At 42.9% G+C, this 27,759-nt stretch overlaps 1 protein-coding gene across 2 annotated transcripts in view; it reads right to left on the bottom strand.

The window, feature by feature from the left end:
* LOC138963780 (putative universal stress protein SSP1056) overlaps positions 1-27,759 on the bottom strand; it is a 94,229-nt gene that overhangs the window by 10,112 nt on the left and 56,358 nt on the right. For both annotated transcript variants that reach the window (XM_070335634.1, XM_070335635.1), the window contains one exon: positions 2,841-2,927. In XM_070335634.1, coding sequence (XP_070191735.1) covers positions 2,841-2,927 — 87 coding nt within the window. The remainder of the gene's footprint in view (positions 1-2,840; positions 2,928-27,759) is intronic.

Genomic DNA, 27,759 nt, shown 5'->3' with positions numbered 1-27,759 from the left:
ATATATTACGGCATTTCCATAAAACAAATATTACACCGAACGGAAGGAATGGAGCCGTGAAATATGGAAAGCCAACGATGACATTTTTTAGCTGTGTCTCTAGGAAGCTGTAGAGTGTGATTTATTGTGGGGCTGTGACTTCATCGCACGGAAAATGTTGCCATAAATTGGAGAAATATCATTCATCAATCAAATATTGATATAGCTGTTTTTCAATAAACATGTTCCCCGATTTCGTATTTGCTCGTACGCCTGGCATTATTCAAGAACTGTAAAACGGATACAGCAGATCCTCTTTTCATTCTGAAAAATAAGAAGATAGAAATGTGTGTATTCGTTTTAAGGTATATCTGCATTTGTTTCTCACTTCGCGTCTATCATTTTCTTGACGTTCCTGAAAAGTACCAGGCGAGTGGAAGAATCATTCAAAAATGTACAGGACTCATTTAAGGAAAAATAAAGGAATAAACATTGTCAATACTGAAAATTGAATTCTAGAAACTATTGTGTACATCCATTTCTACAATACCTGCTAAACATATAGACTAATATTAAGAACCAACAAGTTAAAAGCTTACAGTGGTAATTCTAAGGCAGAGAACAATACGGGGCGATACTGTTAAGCCAGCCACCCAAAACTGCCTGTCCAAAAAAAGCCAGTCTTAGAATAACTTCGTAGGTACGTACACGCTGCTTCAAATCTCCAGAGGGCAGTTTGCAATCTTCACAACATGGGTGCAATATTTCCACAGACTCTAAGACGCCGTAACTGCCGATTTATTCTGTAAAGTGACGGTAAGGGAACGTAAATATCGAGAAAGGCCAGCCACGGGAAGAACGCAAATGGCGGATAGGGAGACTCAGGTCGCAGACGTACGCTTATTCAACGCTTCAAATTGGGAATTAACGACGATGGGAAATAACTCTATCGGGATTTGTATAGTCTGTTGTAGAGTTGCCCCCATTTCAAAACAGCGAGGAAAACGCAAACTTTCCATCGAGGTGAAGGCAAACGATGATGGCGTCACAATTAATAGTAACCTCCGATTTAAATAAGCTATGTACAGTCCGCTCAATATGATGCCCTTTTCTTTTGAAAATATAATACATGTAATTGAAAATCCAAAAATAAATAGACTGCCAAAGTTCCGAAATTCAGAATCAAAAAACAAGAAAGGTATATTATCGGAACGTTTAATTTTGACAAAATAAAAAGTTATTGTCTTGTCAAGTTATTGTCTTGTCAAGTTATTGTCTTGTCAAGTTATTGTCTTGTCAAGTTATTGTTTTGTCAAGTTATTGTCTTGTCAAGTTATTGTCTTGTCAAGTTATTGTCTTGTCAAGTTATTGTCTTGTCAAGTTATTGTCTTGTCAAGTTATTGTCTTGTCAAGTTATTGTCTTGTCAAGTTATTGTCTTGTCAAGTTATTGTTTTGTCAAGTTATTGTCTTGTCAAGTTATTGTCTTGTCAAGTTATTGTCTTGTCAAGTTATTGTCTTGTCAAGTTATTGTCTTGTCTTGTCAAGTTAAGTTATTGTTTTGTCAAGTTATTGTCTTGTCAAGCAATTGTCTTGTCAAGTTATTGTCTTGTCAAGTTATTGTCTTGTCTTGTCAAGTTAAGTTATTGTTTTGTCAAGTTATTGTCTTGTCAAGTTATTGTCTTGTCAAGTTATTGTCTTGTCAAGTTATTGTCTTGTCAAGTTATTGTCTTGTCAAGTTATTGTCTTGTCAAGTTATTGTCTTGTCAAGTTATTGTTTTGTCAAGTTATTGTCTTGTCAAGTTATTGTCTTGTCAAGTTATTGTCTTGTCAAGTTATTGTTTTGTCAAGTTAATGTCTTGTCAAGTTATTGTCTTGTCAAGTTATTGTTTTGTCAAGTTATTGTCTTGTCAAGTTATTGTCTTGTCAAGTTACATGTATTGTCTTGTCAAGTAATTAAACGTTCCCATAAAATACCGTATATGTCATGGGACTCGCTATGATCGGTTGCTGCCTTCATCCCTCCCAACCAGTAATGCGCGACCATGCATATTCGCCACACGGTTTCGAAGCAGTGCAACTTTTCCACAACCGGTAAGGCCAAAAAAAATAGGTCTGTTTACGGTAACCCGACCGACCCTAGTTTTTAGGCCCGACCCTAATCTTTTTTTTGGATCGTCTGAAAAAAAAACCGCATCCAAAATAGAGCTGTTTGCGCTCAAACAGCAGACGACAGAAGGGAGGTAAGCTCAAAGTACTGTTTATAGTTATGTTGGGCAAAAACAGGGATTGATGAGAAGAAATGAACTGTGAAACATCATAGAGAGGGGAGAAAAAAAAAGAGAAAAAAAATGGAAAAAAAAAATAAAATAAAAAGCCGACCTACCGACCCTATTTTTTCACCCTATGTTACCGTAAACAGACCTATTTTTTTTGTGGCCTAACAAGTCTGACAGAGTTATTTCCGGAATACGTCTATTTCTTGGCATCCTAATTGGTTATAATGTTCTCTTCGCTACTCTCAAATTCTTTTAATTTTTCTTTCGTCACTACGTCTACTTAGCTACCTGTCAAAAATCGGTTAAAGCTGGCATGAAGCCGGATTTTAGTGCTCTAAGCTTATTATTGCCTGTGTCAATATTGGCAAAGCCCTAGTTTAATGATGACTGTGTTAATTGCTCGCCTGGAATATGAAACGAAACAAATAGTTATCAAAAACAATTCTTGTCTGACTAATGCAAGTGAGCATGTTGTGTTTTCCGTCTGGGGCAGTCCAAAGATATCTTGGCGCAGACAGACAGATAGATAGACACACAGACACACAGACACACATACAGACAGACAGACAGAGCGCACTACTTACTGGCATCTCTGATCTCCTGGTCATCTTGGTCAGTGCAGTGCAGCAGTACGACGAAGAAGTCCGGTTTGTGGACATAGTCCCTGTACCCTGTAACACACACAGCGGATGGCCAGATTGTACTGGGGAGAAAAGACATTTTCTCACACAACAGACGAAATCCACAAAGATAATGACGACGACGAAGAGGAGGAGGGGGGGGAAGGAGGAAGATGCACAGAGATATGATGATGAAGATGAATATGATGATGACGACGATGACGATGATGATGATGATGATGATGATGATGATGATGATGATGATGATGATGATGGTGATGGTGATGATGATGATGATGATGATGATGATGATGATGATGATGATGATGATGATGACGATGATGACGATGACGATGATGATGAAGATAAGGAGGATGACGACGACGACAATGGCGACTTTGGTACTAGCATGTCAGCTGGTCTGTTGATAACACCACAGACTGTAACTCATTATTTAAAACAGTTGCAGCTCTAAACGCCCGTGAAGAGTATAAAATCAGGGTAAGTGTATCTTTAAGTGGCTGTGTCGTGTGACCTATTTGCACCAAAACGGCCATCCTGATTATTACTGTTTTAACATCCGCACCGAGGGAGTCGTTCTCAAAGCTTTCTACGATCACGCTCTTAAAACATCCAAACATCCAATACCGACCTTTTCCAAGTACCCTTCAAGTTGTGCTGAAAGGGTCTGGTTCGTATCATTATTCCTATACGCTTTGCTTGTACTCGAGTATCTTTCTTACGGTAGGATGCTAGTTTGTCTGATGAGATTTTTAGATGCGCATGCAGTCTTTATCGTGTAAACGCGACGAGAGGGTATTTCCAGAAAAATATAATCTGATTTGCAAATGTGAAAACCCGAAAGTAATCGGAAACTCATTACTTTACCCTTGGTGCACACGCACGCACGCACACACGTACGCACACACACACACACACACACACACACACACACACACACACACACACACAAACACACACACGCACGCACGCACGCGGCACGCTCGCACGTACGTACGTACACACACACACACACACACACACACACACACACACACACACACAACGAAAGAAAAATGTCTCTCCTTTCCAAATCCAAGAAAGCATACCACCGGGAAGACTTGATTTACAGACAACGCGCAAGTGGGAGCGCTTGATTTACACGTCGAGACTGTCTCGGCGAAGATCGATGTCGGTGAAAAGTCGTTGGGACCGGAGAAGTCTCGGCACCAATATCGACCTCTTCGGAAACACTCGGCTGACTCCGGAAATACAAGTGCAACATGACACCGCTTTATAGCGACTATAGCGTGATGGTGTGGGTTTATCAGATTGCTTGAGACTCAGCATTCAAAGATGACCGGAATTAATGATATACAGCAATGAATGAGAGTTGAGTAAGAAGAGTGAACATTTCTTCTACGTCCGTACGAATTAATGACGGTGATTGGCACTAGTGTCAGTTGCGAGATGAATTGATCTAAAGTCCCTAAAGCCTGCACAGACACCAAATCAATTGTGTTTGGTTTGTGTCTAAGTAGAGGAAGGGTGTCCTCATCCCATGTCACGTGGTAGTCACGTGGTAGTCACGTGGTAGGCACGTCTAAGATGTTCAGTCGAAGGACAGAAAGGACTGTGTCTTTAACTATAAATGTTATGACGGAACCTCATTGCTCATGATCCAACAGTATCGATTACTCTGACCCTACCAGCCTCACTCAATCACCCAGAGACACTTAAACAGGCACGTCCATTTATAGCGCAGTGGGCTTCACAATGGATACCTTCATTCTACGCAACCACTTGCTTACATGTGTCCAAGGGTGGAGGGGGGGATGGGGATGGGGGCGGGGGTGTGTGTTTACGCGTGTGTGTGGGGGGGGGGGAGGGGGGGTAGCTATGTGTATATGTGTACGTATCCGTATGTGTGTCTGTGTCTGTATGCATGTCTATCTGTTTACGTCTGTCTGTCTGTCTGTCTGTCTGTCTGTCTCTCTTTCTGCGACCAGGCCTGTTACCAACGACTTTTATGCTATGTGGGGGTCTACATTCTGTTTCTTGTCATCTTTCCTAAAAAAAAATATCTGAAATCTTTAGGAATGTGAAGGGAGGCTGTACCTCTAAGGAATGACAAGTGAATTAATGCCATGTTTGTGTGGTGTTTTTATTCGTTAGTTGTTGCTGTTCGTTTCTCTCTTTTTTTGACAATATGACTATCTCCATTTATCAGAGTGATCAGTCTCAATGTCCATGCCACAGAACACAACTTGCTACTTGTCACCGAGGAAATAGTTCTGCAACATCTACTGATATGTGGTAACACAACACAAAAATCAAAAAAATGAGGAACACACAATTGAGAAAAATAACCACCACTGAGAAAGAAAGATTTCTGCCAAAACGAAAAAAAGCCATCGTCACATCCCAGACGTCATAAGCAAATCCCCAAACAACGATGTAAGAATGAGAGTGATCTCTCTTCAACACGCACTTATTTCCCTTGAGTCGAACTGTAACCACCAGGCGGCGCACAAGTCGCGAAGGCATGACCTTTAAGCTTTCCAACTTTCTAAACTTGCGCGGCGCAATCTTCGCTTCGTCTCAATCTCTCCTTGTGACACGCGAGGTAAACTTTCCTGCTGATTGCCCTTTTTGACAAGTTGGACACTTGAGGGATTTCTTGCCCTGTCAGCGGCGTTATTATGGCCATTTGAGTCAGCAAAGCGGCAGCCTCAAATCGCTATTGAGGTCTCGCGAGGCTCCGCGTTGATCACGCGGTAATTACTTGTGCTGCCACCAAACAGGAGTCATTGCCTTGAGCGAGGAGAGGGGGGGGGGGGTTGGTGTTGGAGAGAGGGGGGGGGGGCTGAGTGGAGGAAGGAGAGGGGAGATGAGATTGAAAGCTCCGGGGAGAAAAGTAGACTCGCTTGCACTTTCAGAATCGATGAAAAGCCCGGGCTTAGAGCGCTGTACGCAATTAAAGCGATCGATCAGCGGTTCAGATTAATAAGTAAGAACGTGCCACCACCTGCAGTCAGAGTGATCACGGACAATCAGTCTGAATCAGTGGAGTTAATGATACCCTCGGAGTTTCTCAGCGCCGCGGCAAGTTTACTGGACGATGTAAGCTTCGGATCGCAAAGTTCAACGCGATTTGTGGAGAGAAAAAAAACTACAACTCATTCTGTCAGAAGTCAGTTGAATAATCATTCAATTATGGAGTAAGTTCGAGTGAATAGTTTATTTACTTGGAATAAGGCCATCCCTGCACTTGGTCACATGCCAACAAGGAACAGCCTGGGTGTTACATGGAATAAGGCCATCCCTGCACTTGGTCACATACCAACACTGAACAGCCTGGGTGTTACTTGGAATAAGGCCATCCCTGCACTTGGTCACATACCAACACTGAACAGCCTGGGTGTTACATGGAATAAGGCCATCCCTGCACTTGGTCACATGCCAACAAGGAACAGCCTGGGTGCTCCATATGCACAGTGTCAGATTATTTATGAACTAATGTAAAAGCAACCAGTTGCTTTTTAAGAAAATATTTCATTACAACATGTCAACCCAGCACAGCATGCCGTCAGGGCGTTCAATGTGTGTGTGTGACAGAGGGGACGGATGGTGTTATCCTTTGTAAAAGTCTGACCATATCTGAGATGGGGGGCCGAACAGATTTGACGAGATGGACTGAGGCTTTAAGTGGAAAGGTGCTATTCAACTTTAGAGGCGGCCTCCACCCAACACAAATGCTCCCCTCCCACTCCTCTTTGTCTGTCCCTCTCCCCCTCTCTCTCTTTATGTAGAAATTAGTTCATGGTGATGTGCCCAGTTATGTGCAATCCTATTTTACACATGTTACGAAGAGGTATGGGTCTCAAAATTTACTTCCTCCAATTCCTCGTATAGATCTTTATAAATCCAGCTTAGCTTTTTCAGGATCATCTCTGTGGAATTCTTTGCCAATAGAAATCAAACGATCCGCATCCTTAAAGGCCTTTAAAAGGCAGTTGCACACACATTTGATCACACTATAAACTGCCCCTGATGTTTAGTTTCCATTGTGTACTCGGATAATGTATGCAATGCTCTTAAGTGTTTGTTTGTTTTTTAAATATTGTATATGTAGTTAATCTGAATGTGTAATCCCTCGTCCCCCTCCCCCTTCTTCTTGAAACTTTAGCTGCCTGTATATGGCCCTGTTCGGCAATACATTGCTGTACTTTTTTAAGAAATTTAAAAAAACAGTTTGTGTCTGGTTTTGTTTTATATGACTTTGTGAGTCCAATATTTTTTACGTTTATACTTGACCATTATTTTGATGTTTTATTAGTTTAATACTTTGATGAGGTATGTGCGCAGTCTTTGCTTTTGTTTACAATTATTCTCTGTATATGTTCCAAGGACAGGTTGGAAGATTAGGCTAAGCCTAAAACCTGTATCCTTATGTAATAAAGTTCTGAGTTCTGAGTTCTGAGTTCCTCTCCCCCCTCCCCACAACAAGCATGCTACTTTCATCCTGCACTCTACATGTCGACACAAACCTGCGAGTGTAAACACTAAGATGAATCAACTTGAACCGATTCTTGTCTTATCGTGAAAAAAATATCATTGTGCAACCTTAACCCCTTCACTGCCACAGTATAACAGCATTTGCGCGCCAGGGCAAAATTTTGCTTTCTTCGGTAGGTTCACTAATCTGTTCACTGCTCGATCATTTATTGAGATATCTCTTACATCTGTCAAGAGAGATAAAAATTGATGAAGCATCCATCTGAACTGTTGACGCCATACATGCAGAGAGCAAAGTGATTCATCTCTTTCAACAAAAATCTTCACAAACTGAAACGCCGACAACACTTTTTTAAAGAGGCCAACAATTTAGTGTATCGGCTTCAAGATAGGGTTAACAGAATTCAGAAACATTCCACAAACTAGCAAACAAACACACTTCCCATGCCCTCTAAGAGTGCTGGCACCCATCAAGCAGGTCTACCGCTAACGATGTGTAAAATGGCTTTTGCCTGTTTCTCTCTGGAACTAGTTTCACACATACCTGATAGAAATTGCATCGCTGCCACGAAGGAGGGTAAAAATGACTGTGGGGCCAATTTGTCATCGTCACCGTTTAACATCAGCTTGGGCGGTATGAGAATCAAGGGGCATTTACAGCCTGCTTAAAGAGATATTGACTTTGCCACAAACAAGTGTGCTTCAAATTGCTCCATGGGCATCGGTTAGGAAATTCATTCATAAATAAAAAAAACACTCTGCAAAGACAGCTCCAGGGCAGTAGGTACTCTGAATTTTGGTAGGTGTCCAAATGGTGGTATGGCCTTGGATCCCATGTAGAAGCCTGGTCAGATCTGAGATAGTCAGCCGAATTGTTTTCACAGGAATGACTGTGCCTTTAACGATCCAGACTTCTGGAACTAGTTCGGACATCGTCCATTCAATGATTCCACGAGTCTGGCAAACGGCTAGCGTTCTAAACGACAGGGCTGCATTCACACTCGACCTCTATGTGTCACTCACGCTTTCAAGTGTAGCGTGCAAAAAGGCTTGCTGCTAGCTGCATTAATTTCTTGTACTGAAGCTGAAAAGGGGAGATGCGTATACGGAAGAAGTTATTTCTTCTTCTTCTTTTTCAGCGTTCCAGAAATTCTGGTGACGTGTGAGCTCGTTTGCCCATTTGGGTTCCCCACACTATACTCTGAGAGCATAGTCAGCTTCACTCCGCTTTCGTTGGGTAGGCATGCTGGGTATTTTCGTGTTTCCATAACCCACCGAACTCCGACATGGATTACAGGATCTTTTCCGTGCGTATTTGGTCTTGTGCTTGCGTGTACACACGAAGGGGGTTAAGTCACTAGCAGGTCTGCACATAAGTTGACCTGGGAGATCGGAAAAATCTCCACTCTTAACCCACCAGGCGGCAGCGACCGGGATTCGAACTCACGACCTCCCGATTAGGAGGCCGACGTCTTACCACCACGCCGGCGCCACTGCGCCAGGCATTTCTTGTACTGAAGCTGAAAAGGGGAGATGCGTATACGAAAGAAGCTATTTCTTTAACCGAGAGCTGCATCGTTTGAAACAAAATTGGAAATGTCTATTCGTAAGTTTTCTATGGAGGTTGGTAAAGACTTGAATGTCAAATGTACATGGTATCAAAAGCTGATGGGACAGCTTTGTTTATGAGTCGCCTAATCCCTAAATGGAGATTGATAAGAACGTGATATTATACAGTTGAAGTATGCATTCTCATTCACATTGCAAGGATTAGCATTAAGGCTAGACATTCATGACACGTTGTCTTTTTATAGACTTTCTTTGTTTCTTCAGAAAAACAAAACACGTCTTAATTTCATCTTCAATGCGCTAGCCAAACCCAGAAGAGACAGATAGGCAGTGGCCTAGTAAATCAGAGGCCAGCCTCCAAAGCGGAAGGTCGTGGGTTCGAATCTTGGCCGCGCCTGGTGGGTTAAGGTGGAGATTGTTCCGATCTCCCAGGTCAACTTATGTGCAGACCTGCTAGTGCCTTATCCCCCTTCGTGTGTTCACGCAAGCACAAGACCAAGTGCGCAAGGAAAAGATCCTGTAATCTATGCAAGGGTTCGGTGGGTTATAGAAACACGAAAACACCAAGCTTGTTTCCTCCGAAAGCGGCGTATGGCTGCCTACATGGCGGGGTAAAAACGGTCATACATGTAAAAACCCACTCGTGCCAAAAAACAAACTCGAATGTACGGGGGAGTTTCAGCCCATGAACGCAGAAGAAGAAGTATAATTATGTTTCTGCTCGCGCGTCCATTTGCATTGTCCATGCCTTTGTGTGTCCTTCCAGCCATAAATATACAATGGGTTGTCTCGTCCGTGTGGGCAGATCTATGTGGTCACTGGCTCCAAGACCACTGACGGAGAATCCAATCTGACCATAGATCTATCGCCCTCGTTGCAAACAGCAGGGTTTGTCTTGTCTCCATTTGCTGGAACTGTCGCTCTTGTTCGGAGTTAGCCAAAGAGAGAAAAGATCGCACAGCGTTAGTTTCGTAAATTGCCTGCCCCTGTTACGTTATTGGCTGAATAATATAAGAACGGGGGATCGTGAAGCAATAGCTTTTTTAATTGCCTGCCCCCCTGTTACATTATTGGCTGAATAATATAAGAACGGGGTACCAGGCAAAACAAGTATTTATGCCTAAAAGTAATGAATATTCTACCTCTACTCTCGGCCTATTAATATTTATGGTCGGTCATTTTGGTTGGTTATTCTGCAGAAACGTCAATGTTGAAGCGCGTACCATTACATATCCGTCTTCTTTCTGTCTGTGTTTCTGTGTGGACGATCGTAGGCGTAGACCCACTGAATTCATAGAGAATACTACTTGGCTTGCTGTGGTGTACGATTTACGATTTAAACGAGATGCTGTTTTAAATATTTAAATGCGGGCGTAATTGAACGATATTGTCATGTTATCTCATGGGTGGTCCCTCTCACGTATATAGTATAATTTCTAGATCCCAAAGTACCAATCCACCAATCCCATTGTGCATCTCTTAGGATACAAGTTTGCAGTTCCATGGTTTCTTCGTTTTAGCTCAATTCAACAAACCCAGCCTTTCGTCGTGACCCTTCTATGTCTACAACACACACCAACGTCTTCAAAAGTAAACAATAACAATTAAACTGTTAAGCTAAAATGGTATGCTATAAGAAAGCTGTTTCCTTTTCTAAGACAAAAAAGTATGCTTGGACATACATGAACGTGAAAAAAATAGCAAAAAATAACGGTAGTGGCAACCTGCATGCTACTGAGGTCAAACAAACAAAACCAAAAAAATATATATAAAAAAACCAACTCATTCCAAAACTGACATGAAATATAATAAGAATTTATTCACCAAGACTTCTGCAGTGACATACCGTTCACATGACACTCTTCAACTCACACAAAAAGTGAGATGGTAATAATGAGATTAGATCTATACAAGAACAACAAGAGGACTACGTGCATGCGCTTTCTGACTAATAAGATTTGAGACGCCAAGACATGAAAAGATAACTCTCTTTTCCGCCATAGTGCCTTCCAACTAGTCTCGGCCCGCTCAAAATAATGAGCCAAAATGACCGAGACTTTCAGTAATTCCTTCGCGTGACGTCTAAGCCTCTTACGCCATAATGTGACGTCTTCAAATGACGAAATGTTAAAGTTTCTACCACAGACATACACACGCACACACACACACACACACACACACACACACACACACACACACACACACACACACACACACACACACACACACACACACACACACACACGCACAGACAGACAAAGTTACGATCGCATAGGCTACACTTACGTGAGCCAAAAATATGCGTCAAGCTAATTACGACATGAGTGTCTGCTACTCATATTTATGTCAGAATGAAATATAAATGTCAACATTTTATAACATACATACATGTTCAAAACAAACAAGAAACACCTCTTCATCGAAATAACTTTAGCAGACAGATCACGTTCACATGGAAAAAATGTTCAACTGACAGAAACATTTATAATCAGATGAGATGAAACCAAAAATAAAAACTATGCCCACACGATAATGTCATGTGTACCTGTCAATCATATTTTAATGAGAGCTTCAAAGGTTGCCACTATCTCCCCAGAGCACTGTGTCGTCTGCCAAGAAACTCGCCAACACTTGCTGATCATGTATTACTGCCGCCATCCCTCCACCTCCCATCATCTCTCTCTCTCTCTCTCTCTCTCTCTCTCTCTCTCTCTCTCTCTCTCTCTCTCTCTCTCTCTCTCTCTCTCTCGCTCTCTCTCCCATCTCTTCATATCCGTTTCACCCTCCTCCCCCCCCCCCCACCTCCTTTATCGCAGCTATCGCCAGAAAGATGTAAATAATTTCCCGACGTCAAGGTATTTTTCACGTTCACCGAGTTCAAAGCACCAGTCATTAGTCCGTCAGGAAAAACAACCTAGTCGGATCATTCGGAAGGCGAGTAATATTAATTTGTTAAAAAGTCCTTGAGCGGGGGAACAGAGTTTGTCTTTGACATTTATTTTTTAAATTACAATCAGTTGACATTAATTAATTCCAACTGTGTAGATTGAATTCATACACTATTAAAAATAAAAAACTGAAAATAGGTCTTACATCTTGCTACTCTTCCGTGTTTTGTTTGATTTCAAATACATTTGTTGATTCTTTTAATCTTGCATATTTTGCAACTAGTCTCAAGCGCATTTGCAAAGACTTTTCTCATCTCTCAAGCATGTCTGCACAATAATAGCTCAAGTTAAAGATTAGAAAAAGATTAAAAATAGTTAAACTTGTATTTTTGTCTTGCTCAATATCAGCTTAAGTTGCAGTTTTTCGCCATAGAAATTGCAACAACTGTGAAAAAGGCCCACAGACCCCGGAGCACATCCTGCAGACCTGCCCGCTCCACCAGGAAGCCAGAACAGGTCACTGGCCCCAAGGTGCCACACTGCAGGAGCAACTCTGGGGCACCAAAGACTCCCTGATCCTGACCACCAGCTTTATTCAAGCTACAAAACTTGAAGTCTGACCTGAGGCCAAAAATCCTGGAACGCCGAAGAAGAAGAAGCAACAACTGTGTGTGGAACCTCATTCCTTTGCACTTAACACTGTGATTGAAACAGAAGCCAGCAGGTGGATTTTCCTTCACAAAAAGGACGAACAGAACACGCACCCTGACACTGACAAATGACACAAGACCCGACGACACGAGATCGATACATGTTTACACTCTTGTAAATGACCACAACAACGTGGACGTCGGGCGACAAAGGAAGAGGGGGTAGTGGGGGGGGGGGGGTGAGTGTGGAGAAGAAGAACGAGTCAGGGCTCCCCATAGCGCGCGTCCCTGCGTCCTATACGCACTAGAAGCCTAAAACACGTACTAGAAATATATGGAGGGGGTCCCTGGACGCACTAGATTTTAAAAGAGCGGGTCCGAGGACGCACTAAATTTCCTTTATCGTGCGTACCAGAGATACCATTTTCAGACTGCAATCGACGCTTCGCAGTACACTATACGTGACCACAATGTTTTATAAGAACACTGGGACTTTTCGGCTTTTGGACCCTTGGGACCCTCTAAAATACTGCAGTGGGGGTCCATGGACCCTCTAAAATTTAAAAGTGGGGGTCCCGGGACGCACTATGAGGGGCGTCCGTGGGGAGCCCTGTCAAGAGCACTGTATTTTTCTTTGTTTCTTTGTTTGTTTCTTTGTTGTCTCGAATGCCCAAGGGAGTCACGCCAAAGTAGTTCCGCATCGATCTTATTGTCTGTTTTGTTCACGGCCTTGTCTAAAAACGATTCACATTTTATCACGGTCAACGGTAGGAGAAATACGAAGAAGGTTTTGATGAAACTCATATTCTTTTACAGTCGCTACTTTAAATCTTCTAACAAAACTAATCACAAAAGAATACGATGCATTCAATTTTGAATCTCTTTGTGAACATTTGATTTTAATGACAACCTTAATTAGCAAACTCATCAATTAGGTTTGCTGAACAAAGCTGAAATGCAATACCAAAGTCCGGCCTTCGTCGAAGATTGCTTGACTAAAATTTCAACAAAATTGGTTAAAACATGAGGGCGTGACAGTGCCGCCTCAACTTTTACAAAAAGCCGGATATGACGTCATCAAAGACATTTATCAAAAACACGGACAAATAAGTCTGGGGATATCATACTCAGGAACTCTCATGTACAGTTTCATGAAGATCAGCCCAGTAGTGTCCTCTGAATCGCTCTACACAATCATACACTTGACTAAATGTAAAAAGGATGACGACAACATCCAAGTCAATTCCATCCACGAAGTTCATCCAGATTACACAGTGAAGGCAAATAAAGTCGGACCAGTGCAGAGACAGAGCCATAACTAGCACATGTATACAATATCCACCGCCTTTCATCTTCAGCAGAGAGAAGGCAGAGGCAGAACTTGAGTGATCAAAGGCACTCTCGTCACGCCTGACTGGGCACACCCAATCAGCTGTACGAAAGGGATCCCGTTCAAAGACACAGCTAGACCTTCCAATGTGAACAATTGGACGCGCCATTGCAGAGCTGGCTTATACTTGGACACATCCAAACAGCAACAGTCTGGGAGCTCTCTTTGCAGAATGAGAATGTTGTCATGATTTAATTCCAGTGACTGTCACTCGGACCGCTAAAAGATTGATTCATTAAAAACAATCAACAGTCTGGGCACTCTTCAGGCAGAGTGGGAATTTCTCCATAAAATGTGTTACACACATTCCACTGGTGTCCGTAACGAAATTGAATTATTGAAACAATCCCTCTCTATACAGACAGCACTCAGGCTGATGAGTGTTGGTATGAGTCCAAGTGGAGAAAGGGTCTGCTGAAAGGGTCTGAGACGGTGAGCACAATCGTCAAAGCCTTAAATTCATTGGACAAAGTTTGCTTCGCGAAATCTACAACGCGAAGTTGGCTGCACGAAGCTGAAAAATATAGACTTCGAGAAGTCGACTTCGGACTCAAACAAGGACAACCTTTACCCTTTAGGACTTTGAATTTGCAATGCCAATGGTGAAGTCCCAGCCTGGACAGAGATATGAGAAGATGACACTAATCGTTTACTGTGGAAGGGCTGTGTCTTTAAATACACCCAATCACTTCTGCAAAATGAGTCTCTTTTGAGTTAATATTATAAGACGTCCATCATTTTTCTGGGCTAGCCGAGACTCTATTTACTGCCAGGGTTGTCCGTGATTGACTTATCGTTGAAGGGGAAGGTTAACGAGACGAGATATAGAACGAGATCTCGTGCGCTGCTGGAATCGAGTTGCTTCTGTCGTTGTCTGCACAGATACGTCATTCGTTTCACGTCAGACAGGGATTGTGGGTACGTAATACGATTTTCACGGTCAGTTGCTGTATATGATGCAGCCTTAACCATTTATCATTAGTATGAGTCATATTCTTGCACTCCGGAGAAATGAATACGAGCTCTCTCTCTCTCTCTCTCTCTCTCTCTCTCTCTCTCTCTCTCTCTCTCTCTCTCTCTCTCTCTCTCTCTCTCTCTCTCTCTCTCTCTCTCTCTCTCTCTTGTACAAGTAATTATCCAATAGAAATCTTTTTATGGCGGTCATTATAAATGTTAATGCATTGATTGGCATGATCCACTTCTACAGTTCTCTGTAAAAACATGATGTTATTCATGAAGATTACAAGAAAAGACAATCATATCTGCCAGAATAACCCGAAACAAAGAAGAAATAGAATAGCCCTCTAGTTTTCTTTTGGACGGCGGTAGCCTCCCTTTACTACACCATACAACAATAATCCAGTGACCTCCCTTGCCCTTGGTCAGAAACACAATACAAAATATAACTCAGCACCCCACCAAATAAAAATACTGCAATCACTCAGTGACCTCCCTTACCCAAAAAAACCAGCATACTACTATAATCGAGTACCCTCCCTTTTCCATAATTATACACCATACTACAAAACAGTTCACTTTGACAGAGGTGGAAAATGCACTATTCTTTTGCGTTATTTCCGTGTAGTCCAATTTGCACCAATCTTTCGCGAAGACTGGGGCAAAATTGATAAAGTGAAACTGACAATTATCTGTGAGTGGTGAGAATTCCTGGCACCGGTGATATTCTGCGAATTCATGCCCGTCCGGCAAATTCAGGAGCTCAGGCGCCAATAAGAATGTATGAAGAGGTAGCTACCCAAACGGAAATGTTTGGGTGGATGTATCATGGGCTGTGCTTTTTCTCCTGCGTTAGTTGGCGATGTCCGTTCTACTTCGTACAGCGGATGATCGCGTACAGAATACAAATAGTCAGATACACTGTATTATAACGTGCCTGGCTGTCTGTCTGTCTGTGCGTCTGTCTGTATGTCGCTAATGTCTGTCTATGTATGTGAACCTGCGTCGTGTTTCAATCAATGTGTGTGTGTGTGTGTGTGTGTGTGTGTGTGTGTGTGTGTGTGTGTGTGTGTGTGTGTGTGTGTGTGTGTATGTGTGTGTGTGTCTGTCTGTGCGTGTGTGTGTGTGTGTGTGTGTGTGTGTGTGTGTGTGTGTGTGTGTGCGTGAGTGTGTGTGTGTGTCTGTGCCTGTGCCTGTGTGTGTCTGTCTGTCTGTCTATTTATTTGCCTGCCTGTCTTTGGTGGTCAGTGTGTTATCTTATTCGCTTGTTTGAGCGAGTGTTAATTGGAAGCTAATACTATTGAGTGAAGCTGTGGTCCTATTACAGTTCTGTGTTGTTGTTATTGGTAATGGTGTTGGTGGTCTTCTTGTTCTTGTTCTTGTTCTTCTTGTTCTTCTTCTTCTTCTTCTTCTTCTTCTTCTTCTTCTTCTTCTTCCACTATAGTGTTCTTTTCTCTTTGAAAACGTTTCACAAATGCACCAGAGCACCATAATTTGAAATACATTTAACTCATTCGCTGCGCGTCGGAACTGGAATTCCGACACCTGTGTTTAGCGTTGGCTGCGTGCCGGCACTTGAGTTCCGACGGATATCACGAATTTTTAACGGTGTAAACGGTCCTGCTGACCAAGGGAAACAACCCCTGCAATGAACTTCTATCTGTCTACAGTGGTACCATTCACTGTAAACAGTTCCTTCCCTTAAATTGTTGGGATTAATAAAAATTTTGTTGACGGTGTGCGACCCACGTGTTTTGACTTTTCCAAGATGGCGGATCGTTCTGCTGAGACGTAGTAACTTGAAAAGAGTGCTAGAACGTGTTATTCAGTACGGTTCTGATCTTGACCTCAGTGATGATGATAGTGGAGATGATATTTTAGATTCTGGTGACGATTTTGTGCCAATGGACGATCATTTGGGTGATGATTCGGGCAATGAAAGTGTCGATCATGACATTGTGTATGATGAACCCATGACGTAGAAAGTTTTTTTGTTTTGCTTCAAATTGGATATTTTGCGTGGATATGAAGACAACAAAAGGTATGTACTTTCAAATGTTTCATATATTTTCTAAAAGAGTAAGTTTCAAACTTTGCAAAAACATAAGGTATGTAAGGTTATCTTGTGTTGTTGATTTTTAATATTTTTTTCAAAATGGCTCTAAATCGCGCGTTGGCAGGGAACACAGGGGAAATTTAGCTGCGCAGCGAATAAAGACCTCCCAAATCCTCTCCCCCTCAACCAAAACTATGGTTTTTAAGCCTAAAACTACCCTCTAAATGGAACAGCTGCTTTAGACTTTTAAATATTGCTGCCCACTTCAGAGGAGAAACACCAGCGCAAAATTCGTAACTAAATGGGTCTGTGATTACAAACTGTGAAGATGTGGTGATGCTCGCGGCTGGCTCACATTTATAAGCTAGACATCAAAGAGAATTTTACATGAACCTTACCTGTAAACTGTTGGGATCTTTGGAAACAAACCGCCAGGTATGCGTTTACTGTTTACCTGAAGACTGGTATTTATCTTGGAGATAGGTGGGAGCAGGGAGGTGTTTGTGTGTGTGTGTGTGTGTGTGTGTGTGTGTGTGTATGCGTGTATGTGTGTGTGTGAGTGTGTGCGAGCGTGCGTGTGTCCGTGTGTGAGTGCGTCCGTCCGTGCGTGTCAGTGTGTGTGCGTGCATGTGAGCGTGCGTGCGTGTGTCAATCTGTCTTGTTTTTGTGTGCGTGTGCACTTGCTTACTTGCTTGTTTGCAAGGTACAAGGTACCTGGTATCTACATATACATTTAAGCAGCTAAGTTTCATTTGCGACTTACAACTTACAAACGACTGTTTACCAGTACCAAACTCGGCGCAAAGAACATCCTGGCACTACAGATTCTTGTACCATATGCTTTGTGTATCCGCGGAACGTACCGTGGTATTACTCTACCCCTGCGGGAAACGCTGCTTCCTGCTTCTAGCTCATTAACTGATGGCTTAAAGATACCTTACGCCCCATTAAGATCATAGTTCATTCAAATAGCAACCATACCGTCCAGGCGGTCCGTTTTGATGGGATAAGAGTATACTTCCACTGGCACACATACCACAACTCTCCATCCTGGCTGCCTCCTGTGCCTTGTTACATTTCGTTGCTGAATTGATGTTGTGTACTGACATGGGTCACGGGTGTCAGCTGCGAAACTGATTGGCTGAACGAACAGCAGCCAGACTGCTGACTTCCGGTATCCGTTCAAGTAGAGGGACGCTTTTATTCCACGAAAAAACATGGACAGATCTGTGGTGATGTACACAAAAAATCGTTTACGCAGAAAGGAATTTAGCTACCTATGGCTTTGTTATTGGCACTCCGCCATTATTTATTTCGCTTGAGCGTTCTCTTCCTTAGAAGTTGATTTGAAACTAGACACTGGTTTATTTTCTCTGGGCAGAACTCGCCCGGTGTCGGCTGGTGTATCTATTCAGGTTAGACTGGTAGGCTGTGTTGTGATGATCTGTTGAGAAATGATGGTTTGCTTTGATAGGTAGGTATACGTGTGCGTCTTTCGGGGAGTCAAACACTGACGGATTTGGAGCAATGGCCTTGCGTGTTGCGTGGGTTGAAGGTAGGGGGGGGAGAGAGAAGGGTGTAGGAATGGGAGAGAGAGAGAGAGAGAGAGAGAGAGAGAGAGAGAGAAGGAGATATATCGGGATGGATGGGGATGGATGGGGAAGATACTGAGAGAGAGATACAAACAGACAGGCAAAAATAGATATATAGATAGAGACAGATACAAAAACAGATACAAACAAAAGGGACGGAGAAAGGGAGACAAACAGACAGGGCAGAAATAGAGAGAAAGAGAAAGAGAGAGAGAGACAGAGAGCAGGGAGAGAAATAGAGAGAGAAAGAGAGAGAGAGACAGAGAGCAGGGAGAGAGCGATGGAGGGAAGGAGGGAGAGAGATATACAAAACCAGATATACTTTGATGCCATGGTAATACTATCAACATGGTTATCTTCGATATCGAAACATTGCTTTTCAAACACTCTGAAAGTTGAGACTGTACTCGTTTACAGCATAGCAGCGCATAACAGGTGTCTTTTATTGCTTCACGGGGGTAAGGGGACGCCAAAGACTGTCTTATGATTTCGAAATGTGCCGGAACTCTTGTACAGCAAATTTGCCAAAATACAAACCCCGACAACGATCCCGAGTAAGGTTAACATTATCTTTGATATGTTCGACCTTGAAAGACGAATCTAATCACTGGTATCTTCTACCTGAATTATTTTTGCGGAAGCCACAATTAACGTTGACGCAGAAAACATCTGGCATTGATAAACAAACCTTTTTGGTCCGAGCCCCATTGGGCGAGGATTCAGCTACCTTGCATCAGAGTGTCTTTTGATCTGCGAAGGTGATGAAAACAACGCTTTGCCTTTCGGACTGTATTGGGGAGAGGGGGGTGTGGGAGGGGGTTTGCTCCGCAAATGAGGTGCAAGGTTTTCACATTAGAGTCTAGCTGTGGAAAGCCTCATTCATACTGTGAGGTTCTTTGGTTTGATTGAGACGGAAGGCAAGCTTGAGTCGCCAGGTCTGGTACTATCACATCGTCTTTCTTGACGACAGACATACACCTCTGTTCGACCAATGAAATGCACTCACATTTGCATATTTTAAAATCAAAATGTAATACAAAATCAGAGCAATATACTTTCAAAAAAACGAATAAATGAAAACAAGATTCTCAGTTCTGTGTTTTTTTCTCCAAAATTCCCCGTTATAAAAGTGATATCTGTCAAGATGATGATGTTTGGTTAGTTTCATTTCTCTCCGGGTGTCACATAAATCTCACTCACAGTTGTTATCTATTTTTAGAGTGATGACTTCCCTTTGCCTGCCAGTGTTAGATCTTTTATCCATACATTAAATCTCAATTCTGGAATACGAAACAACCCACACGGAGTGCCCAATAACACTTTCCCAACCATCACCGCTGTGGTTATCGCATTCCACAGACACAGGAATTCACGCATCAAGCTGTTCATTTGTTTGCTGGAAAAACATGCAGAGCCACAAAACACAAAAGTGATCCATTATCACAGCAACGCTAGACTGACAAATGATTTGTGATTATCTTATCAACGCTGTGCTGATAAGAGAACATCGAGCAAGGAATGGTTGCAACATGTCTGTGACCGAGAAACCTCGGTTAGCTTCCACCCCTGTTCGACGAGCGTCAAATTAAGCGTGAAAGACGGGGAGGTAAAAATAATGCAGATGAAAGTGCAGTTAACAGCAGGGGGGCAAGGTGACCTGACGTCATTACAGGTAACAGCAGGGGGGCAAGGTGACCTGACGTGATTACAGGTAACAGCAGGGGGGCAAGGTGACCTGACGTGATTACAGGTAACAGCAGGGGGGCAAGGTGACCTGACGTGATTACAGGTAACAGCAGGGGGGCAAGGTGACCTGACGTGATTACAGGTAACAGCAGGGGGGCAAGGTGACCTGACGTGATTACAGGTAACAGCAGGGGGGCAAGGTGACCTGACGTGATTACAGGTAACAGCAGGGGGGCAAGGTGACCTGACGTGATTACAGGTAACAGCAGGGGGGCAAGGTGACCTGACGTGATTACAGGTAACAGCAGGGGGGCAAGGTGACCTGACGTGATTACAGGTAACAGCAGGGGGGCAAGGTGACCTGACGTGATTACAGGTAACAGCAGGGGGGCAAGGTGACCTGACGTGATTACAGGTAACAGCAGGGGGGCAAGGTGACCTGACGTGATTACAGGTAACAGCAGGGGGGCAAGGTGACCTGACGTCATTACAGGTACGTCTTAGCTTTGTTTTCTTATGTTTTGCTCTTGCACATTTAACCTGATGATGATGATGATGATGATGATGATGATGATGATGATGATGATGATGATGATGATGATGATGATGATGATGATGGTGATGATGATGATGATGGTGATGATGATGATGATAATGATGATGGTGATGATGATGATGATGATGATGATGATGATGATGGTGATGGTGATGATGATGATGATGATGATGATGATGGTGATGATGATGATGATGATGATGATGATGATGATGATGATGATGATGATGATGATGATGATGATGATGATGATGATGGTGATAATGGTGGTGATGATGATGATGATGATGATGATGATGATGGTGATGATGATGATGATGATGATGATGATGATGATGATGATGATGATGATGATGATGATGATGGTGATGATGATGATGATGATGATGATGATGATGATGATGATGATGATGATGATGATGATGATGGTGATGATGATGATGATGAAGCTGCTGATGATGATGATGATGTTGATGTTGATGATGTTAACGATGACGACGGCGATGATGATGATGATGATGATGTAAGTGGAAATAAGCGTGCACGTGTCACTTTCTTTGCTTCTTTGATATTCTTCGTAAAAACTTACATTTTTCTTCTTATTCTTCTTTTTTCCGCACAGGCAGCATCGAGTTCAATCAACACGGCGAATTAAACAGACAGCATCGAGTTCAATCAACACGGCGAATTAAACAGACAGCATCGAGTTCAATCAACACGGCGAATTAAACAGACAGCATCGAGTTCAATCAACACGGCGAATTAAACAGACAGCATCGAGTTCAATCAACACGGCGAATTAAACAGACAGCATCGAGTTCAATCAACACGGCGAATTAAACAGACAGCATCGAGTTCAATCAACACGGCGAATTAAACAGACAGCATCGAGTTCAATCAACACGGCGAATTAAACAGACAGCATCGAGTTCAATCAACACGGCGAATTAAACAGACAGCATCGAGTTCAATCAACACGGCGAATTAAACAGACAGCATCGAGTTCAATCAACACGGCGAATTAAACAGACAGCATCGAGTTCAATCAACACGGCGAATCAAACAGGCAGAAAGCATATTGTAGAAGGGAAAATACAAGCATAATGAAGCTGATTCAATGTTGCGAATTAAAGTGTGCATTAAGTCTGTTGAAATTGGCAAAAGATAAAAAGCATTAAGCACAAAAATGGTTCAATCAAAGCAACTGCACAAAGATACATCACTTTGAGAACGGCGTTGTACAGCATGCTGATTGAGTTCACTCAAGTGATAGTTAATTAAGACAGCCAAGACGAAGCATATACCAAGCATTCTGCACAGCTCTAAAACGCCGATCTTGTGCCCTAAGAAGTCAGAAGTTTAATCAAGCCAAATTAAACACCGACGTAAACCTCACTTGAGCCATGTTAACTCGTTCCTTTTTCACATTCACGCCAACCCATGCTAACTTCCGTTCTTTACATCTCGCCGTGAACTCGACTTCCGCCCAGGCTTTCAGACGAAACAATGATTAGTCTTGACAAAACTGTAGCCTTCGCCGAGGGAGAAAGGTTAGGGGTGAGAGACTTGCAATAGATTTGTATCCATTTGGATGTTTGGCTTGCTTTAAAGATACTGCCCTGGAGTGTAAGTCATCTTGTAAATAATTGTAGATCCATCCAGACATTTCAATGGAATACGATTTGTTTTTTCTCTTGGACTCTCATAAAAAACCAACAGTCTACCTGCTTTCTTTGCGTGGTTCGGATGTAATGCAGCTCATGTCAATCTGCGATAACCATTCCTCACAAGAATTTCTTTTTTTTTTTATTTTGGTTAACGCCGAGCCGACCACGAAGGGCCATATCAGGGCGGTGCTGCTTTGACATATAACGTGCGCCACACACAAGACAGAAGTCGCAGCACAGGCTTCATGTCTCACCCAGTCACATTATTCTGACACCGGACCAACCAGTCCTAGCACTAACCCCATAATGCCAGACGCCAGGCGGAGCAGCCACTAGATTGCCAATTTTAAAGTCTTAGGTATGACCCGGCCGGGGTTCGAACCCACGACTTCCCGATCACGGGGCGGACACCTTACCACTAGGCCAACCGTGCCGGTCTCACAAGAATCAGCCAGGCTTTTGGTGTGTGGTACGTGTCAAAGTGGAAGAAACGCTGTTATGAGAAACAACAGCCTGCCCGGATCCATCATTAATTTACAATATACAGTCGAACCTGCCGTAGCGACCACCTCTCATCAACGACTACTTGTAAACAACGATCACCCCGAAGGATCCCCGACGAGTTTTATTCTGTGTAATTCACCTTTCAATAGCGATCACCTGTCTCTTGCGGCCACTTTTGGTCGGTCCCTTTGGTGGTCTTTATAAACAGGTTCGACGGTAGCATATTATACTGGAGGAAAGATACCTTCATTTTTACCACAAACATATGCTGACTATGCATACTAAGCAGCCAGTGTGTTGATGTGTATGTTTTGAAAGAAGCTCCTTCCCAATGTCAAAGCCGGGGCAGAACCTGCGATGTTTTCCCAACCAGGTAGACAGGCAGAAGGCTATTTTTAAAGGCGCGTGCAGCACGTGTTTTATTACTTCAAATTGCACGTGCACCCTGTGGCCCGGATGTAGCACACACAATGCAGCTTAAACATGACGACGCACTTAATGAGATGCAACGACCCATAGTTGATGGTATAGTTTCGTGCAATCCTCGCGGGTACAACTAGGGTGGTTCTGTTTAAAGGATAGGTTCATTACCTGGAAGCAGGTGCTTAATGTCGTCATCAAAGATTCTGATTTTCAAAATATTATAATTTTGTTTTAAACCAAGATATGTTTTGTGTTATTGTTTTCGGGATTTGGGACTGTAAGGAGTCTATCCGTTGTATTGGTTTTCAAAATAGAATTCTTGATTTTGTCTTGTTCAGCCAACACACACACACCCACAGACGCATTCCTCAAAGAGTTCGCTATTCGACCACATCTTTTAAATTGCAGTGAAAAATGCTTGGGAATTGCGATCTCTGCTAGAATGAAGTAGAACTGTCAGGAAGAAGCAGCAGTAACGATCGTTATAAATCGAAACTGTCCCATCTAAGGAGTTTTGCCCGGGTCTACCGCGGCGATCTTGTCTCCTTGCAAAGCAAAAACCATGTCTAACAATGTCGATTTAATGATGCGTGTTTTTTTATGTTTAGCTCGTCTTTGTAAAATTAATGGAGATCATATTGCGGAAATCTTGTCATTTGTGCTGGTCGTGCGATTACATGATTACTGCAATAACGCAGGGTGATTTTTTTTATTATTCGTTTCAATGATAATAATATTAATAATGAACACTTATTAATCACCCCTTCTCACTAGAGCTCACGGCGATGTACAATAGCAACAGCGTGCACACACACACACACACACACACACACACACACACTGCCACACACACACACACATACACACTGTCACACACACATACACACACACACACACACACACACACACACACACACACACACACACACACACACACACACTATAAAACAGTTTTTAGATAACATGTGGGAAGGTCGGGTGGAAGGAAAAGGATATATAGCACAGGCAGAGGAGCATACAATTAAGACACCAAAGACAGAGGTTGCTTTAACCTATCTTTTATTGAAGGAAATGTAACTAAAAATAACCACTCAGGTAGCTTATCTAAATCAAAAATATTCCAAAACAGTTTATCTAAGTCTGGTAGCAACCAGAGACAATGCTATAAGTTATAAACTAGACACAATGAACAGAACTCTAATACAAGAAATAGCAATGCTTACATAAAACCAGAAATAGCAATTATGAATTCTGATATCTCAATATTTAAAGGTAAACCCAATGTAACTAACACACACCCACACAGGGAATAGCTATAGACAGGGGAGGCAACTGGGTCGGGCAGGAGATAATACACACAAAAAGACGGGGTACGCCACTTGGCTGCAACAAAACATTATTAAACCGAAAATTCCAACTTAGCACATAAAGCAGACGTAGCCAGGCAGTTGATTTGTGATATGTGTCTAGGTGGCGGCTCCTCTTTAATGTAAAAGCCTGTCATGCCCTGTGCTGATGGCTAACAAGGTCAAGACAGGGGAAAACAATGTTAATGTATTTGTCATGACAGCGAGAGAGCGGAAGAGAGAGAGGCAAAGGGAGACAGAACCAAACAGACAGACAGACAGACAGAAGAAATTAAAATTGTAGGGCCTATTACTTCTAAATATATATATAAACTTGTATTATTTTTTCAACTAAACGTGCGCTAAATCAGCCCAGCAAGAGAAGTCGTGGCTAAACACAAACACGCGCGCGAGTGGAGAGAAACACTCAACTTGTTTCTGCCTTCCCGTGCACTGAGTTCGCCCTTTGGTTCGCCCCTCCAGAAGCAAGAAACGCAACACCTCATCACACTCCGTGATTTCAACTTTCCAATGAAGAAGTCAGACTCTGATCACGCTGTTGCAGTAGCTGTCAGCTTGGGGAACAAGGACGGGAGGTTCACCCCGGAATCTAGTTAGTTAATGGCTACACACACATTCAGTCACACGAAGCACATTTGACACAAGAGTCTCTGGGCTGAGATGCACGAACCAAAAGTGGGTGCCACCCAAACGGGAGAGAACAAACCGCAGGGTCTGATTAGTTGAAATCACAACAAATCTCATATTCAACCAATCCAAAACTGCGGGTGGCTCCCGTTTGGGTGGTGTCTTCCTTGTGCCCCTCGGCCCTCTTTTCAAAATCTCGGGGTTGGGCGGTTAGTCTTGGCGGCTGATTACTGAGCACATGGTTCTTGCCACGCGCATTTCACATTATAATTTATTTAATAAGGAGATTTCTATAGCGCATAACTAAAAGCACTAATTAATACATATGTCAGGGCAATAACTGCACAGGTCACAGGTCACAGGTAGCTTTAACAGCATGTTTGTGTGTCCATTAACTAGTCGCATTTTGCACTTTGACAACGGTGTCAGTTATGACATGTTTTACGTTCACATTTCTCCTGGCTTGACACTGAACGTGTTTCCAACGCATCAGTTGTTTCCTTGCTTGGTTGGTAGGTTCGTTGATTTGTCCATCGGTTGGTTGGTTTTGTTTGAGTTCGTTCTTTGATTTTTTTTTTATTAAGCAAGGAGACTTTCGCTAGCCACCCCCCCCCCCCCCCACCCCCCGTCCCCTCCCCCCCCCCCCCCTCCCGTCCCCCCCCCCCCCCCAACTCATCTCCCTGCCCTTTCTTTGAGCAATGAGAAATGAGAAGAATAAAATAACAAAAAACATTCTAACAAACAAACATGCTGCCAATTCCCCGAGTCTAGGAGAAACAAATTGTTCCAGCTTATCTTGGTGTTTTTCGAAGCCTTATCTGATTCTGGCACAGTTTTACAAGTCTTCAACGTGGCGTGTTCTTCTTGCTAAGTCTGTGTGAGATAGGACGTGTGTGTGTGTGTGTGTGTGTGTGTGTGTGTGTGTGTGTGTGTTAGAGTTTGTGTGTGTGTGTGTGTTTGTTTGTGTTAGAGTTTGTGTGTGTGTGTGTGTGTGCGTGTGTGTGTGTGTGTGTATGTGTGTGTGTGTGTGTATGTGTATGTGTGTGTGTGTGTGCCTGCGTGCATGTGTGTGTGGAATACGTATGTGCGTGCCAGCGTGCGTTTGTGTGTGTGTGTGCGTATATGTGCGTGCCTGACGCACGCACGTGTGTTTGTTTGTGTCTGTGTCTGTGTCAGCATGCATGCTCGCAAGTAAGAACGCACATGTATTTCTGCGAGGGCACTGCGTGTGCATCTGAGCTAATACCATTTATGCGTTCCTCGTTTGCAGGTGTTGCATCATTAGCCACTTAGCACCCCTTGGCCTTTATTTGGCACAACCTTTATGAAGAGAAAGAGAGAGAGAGAGAGAGAGAGAGAGAGAGAGAGAGAGAGAGAGAGAGAGAGAGAGAGAGGTACACCAAAATGCACACACACACACACACACACACTGTGGTGGTCGATATCATCGGTTGCATGAGGAGGAATGTGACTTCACTCGGCGACCAGGCCGGTTGAATCTGCAATCTACATAGCTGGTGAACAGGTGTGCGCTGTGTTCAATCACTTGTCTTCTGCTAAATTGTTGCCATAACTCCGTCCTTCAAAGTCATAAAACTAATTCCTTTTTTCCCGGCACGAGGTCTTCATGCAGGTGCAAATGTAGTGTTGATCATGTCTGGAAATAACTCTGAATGCGGTTTAATTGGCCGAGGGAGAGTTGCGTCCCTTAGCCACAATAAGGCAAACCCATACCGCAAATCAGTGGAGGCGAACGACCAAGGAATCATAGTCAATAATGATTCCAGGTGTGCATTTTATGCTGATAAATTCCACGCAATAGTCGACATGGTTTTTCGAGAACATGCATAGCAGAGTTTTACTATCCATTGCCGCCATTATCGCTTTCCTTCGCTAGTCGTTGCGGCCATGTGTGTTTGCCTCGCTGTTTGGAAGGGCCGCAACTCTTCCTCATCCAATAAAATCCCGACAGAGTTATTTCAGGAATTCGTCAGTTCTGATTTCATGTGATATCCACCAAACTGCTGACTGTAATTTGTAAACTGTTGTCTTTGCCAAAAGAACTGTTTAGAATAACACGAATTTTTACAAAGGGAAACTGAACAAGAAAAAGAAGTAAAAAGCGGAAGCTATGCTATATGCCTGAATAGGATCCTCTGTTTAGGGAAATGTCACTCAGGATGCAGGTAAAACAAACACGGGGAAGTGGAAACAGGTGTGAGTACGTTGGCAAAGACGGCATGATGTCAATATACGCACGTAGCTTAGGCAAAAAAAAAAAAAAGGTCTGTTTACGGTAACCCGACCGACCCTAGTTTTTTCGCGCGACCCTAGACTTTTTTTTGGCATTTGGGGAAAAAAAAATCTTGTTTTTTTGGCAAAATAACGTGATATGGTTTTTTGAGAAAAAAAAAAAAAAATCCCGACCTACCG

The sequence above is a fragment of the Littorina saxatilis genome, linkage group LG4 (assembly GCF_037325665.1).
Source record: "Littorina saxatilis isolate snail1 linkage group LG4, US_GU_Lsax_2.0, whole genome shotgun sequence".
Classification (NCBI taxonomy): domain Eukaryota; kingdom Metazoa; phylum Mollusca; class Gastropoda; order Littorinimorpha; family Littorinidae; genus Littorina; species Littorina saxatilis.
The sequence above is the reverse complement of the archived record's forward strand: the minus strand, read 5'-3'. Positions and strand labels throughout refer to the sequence as shown.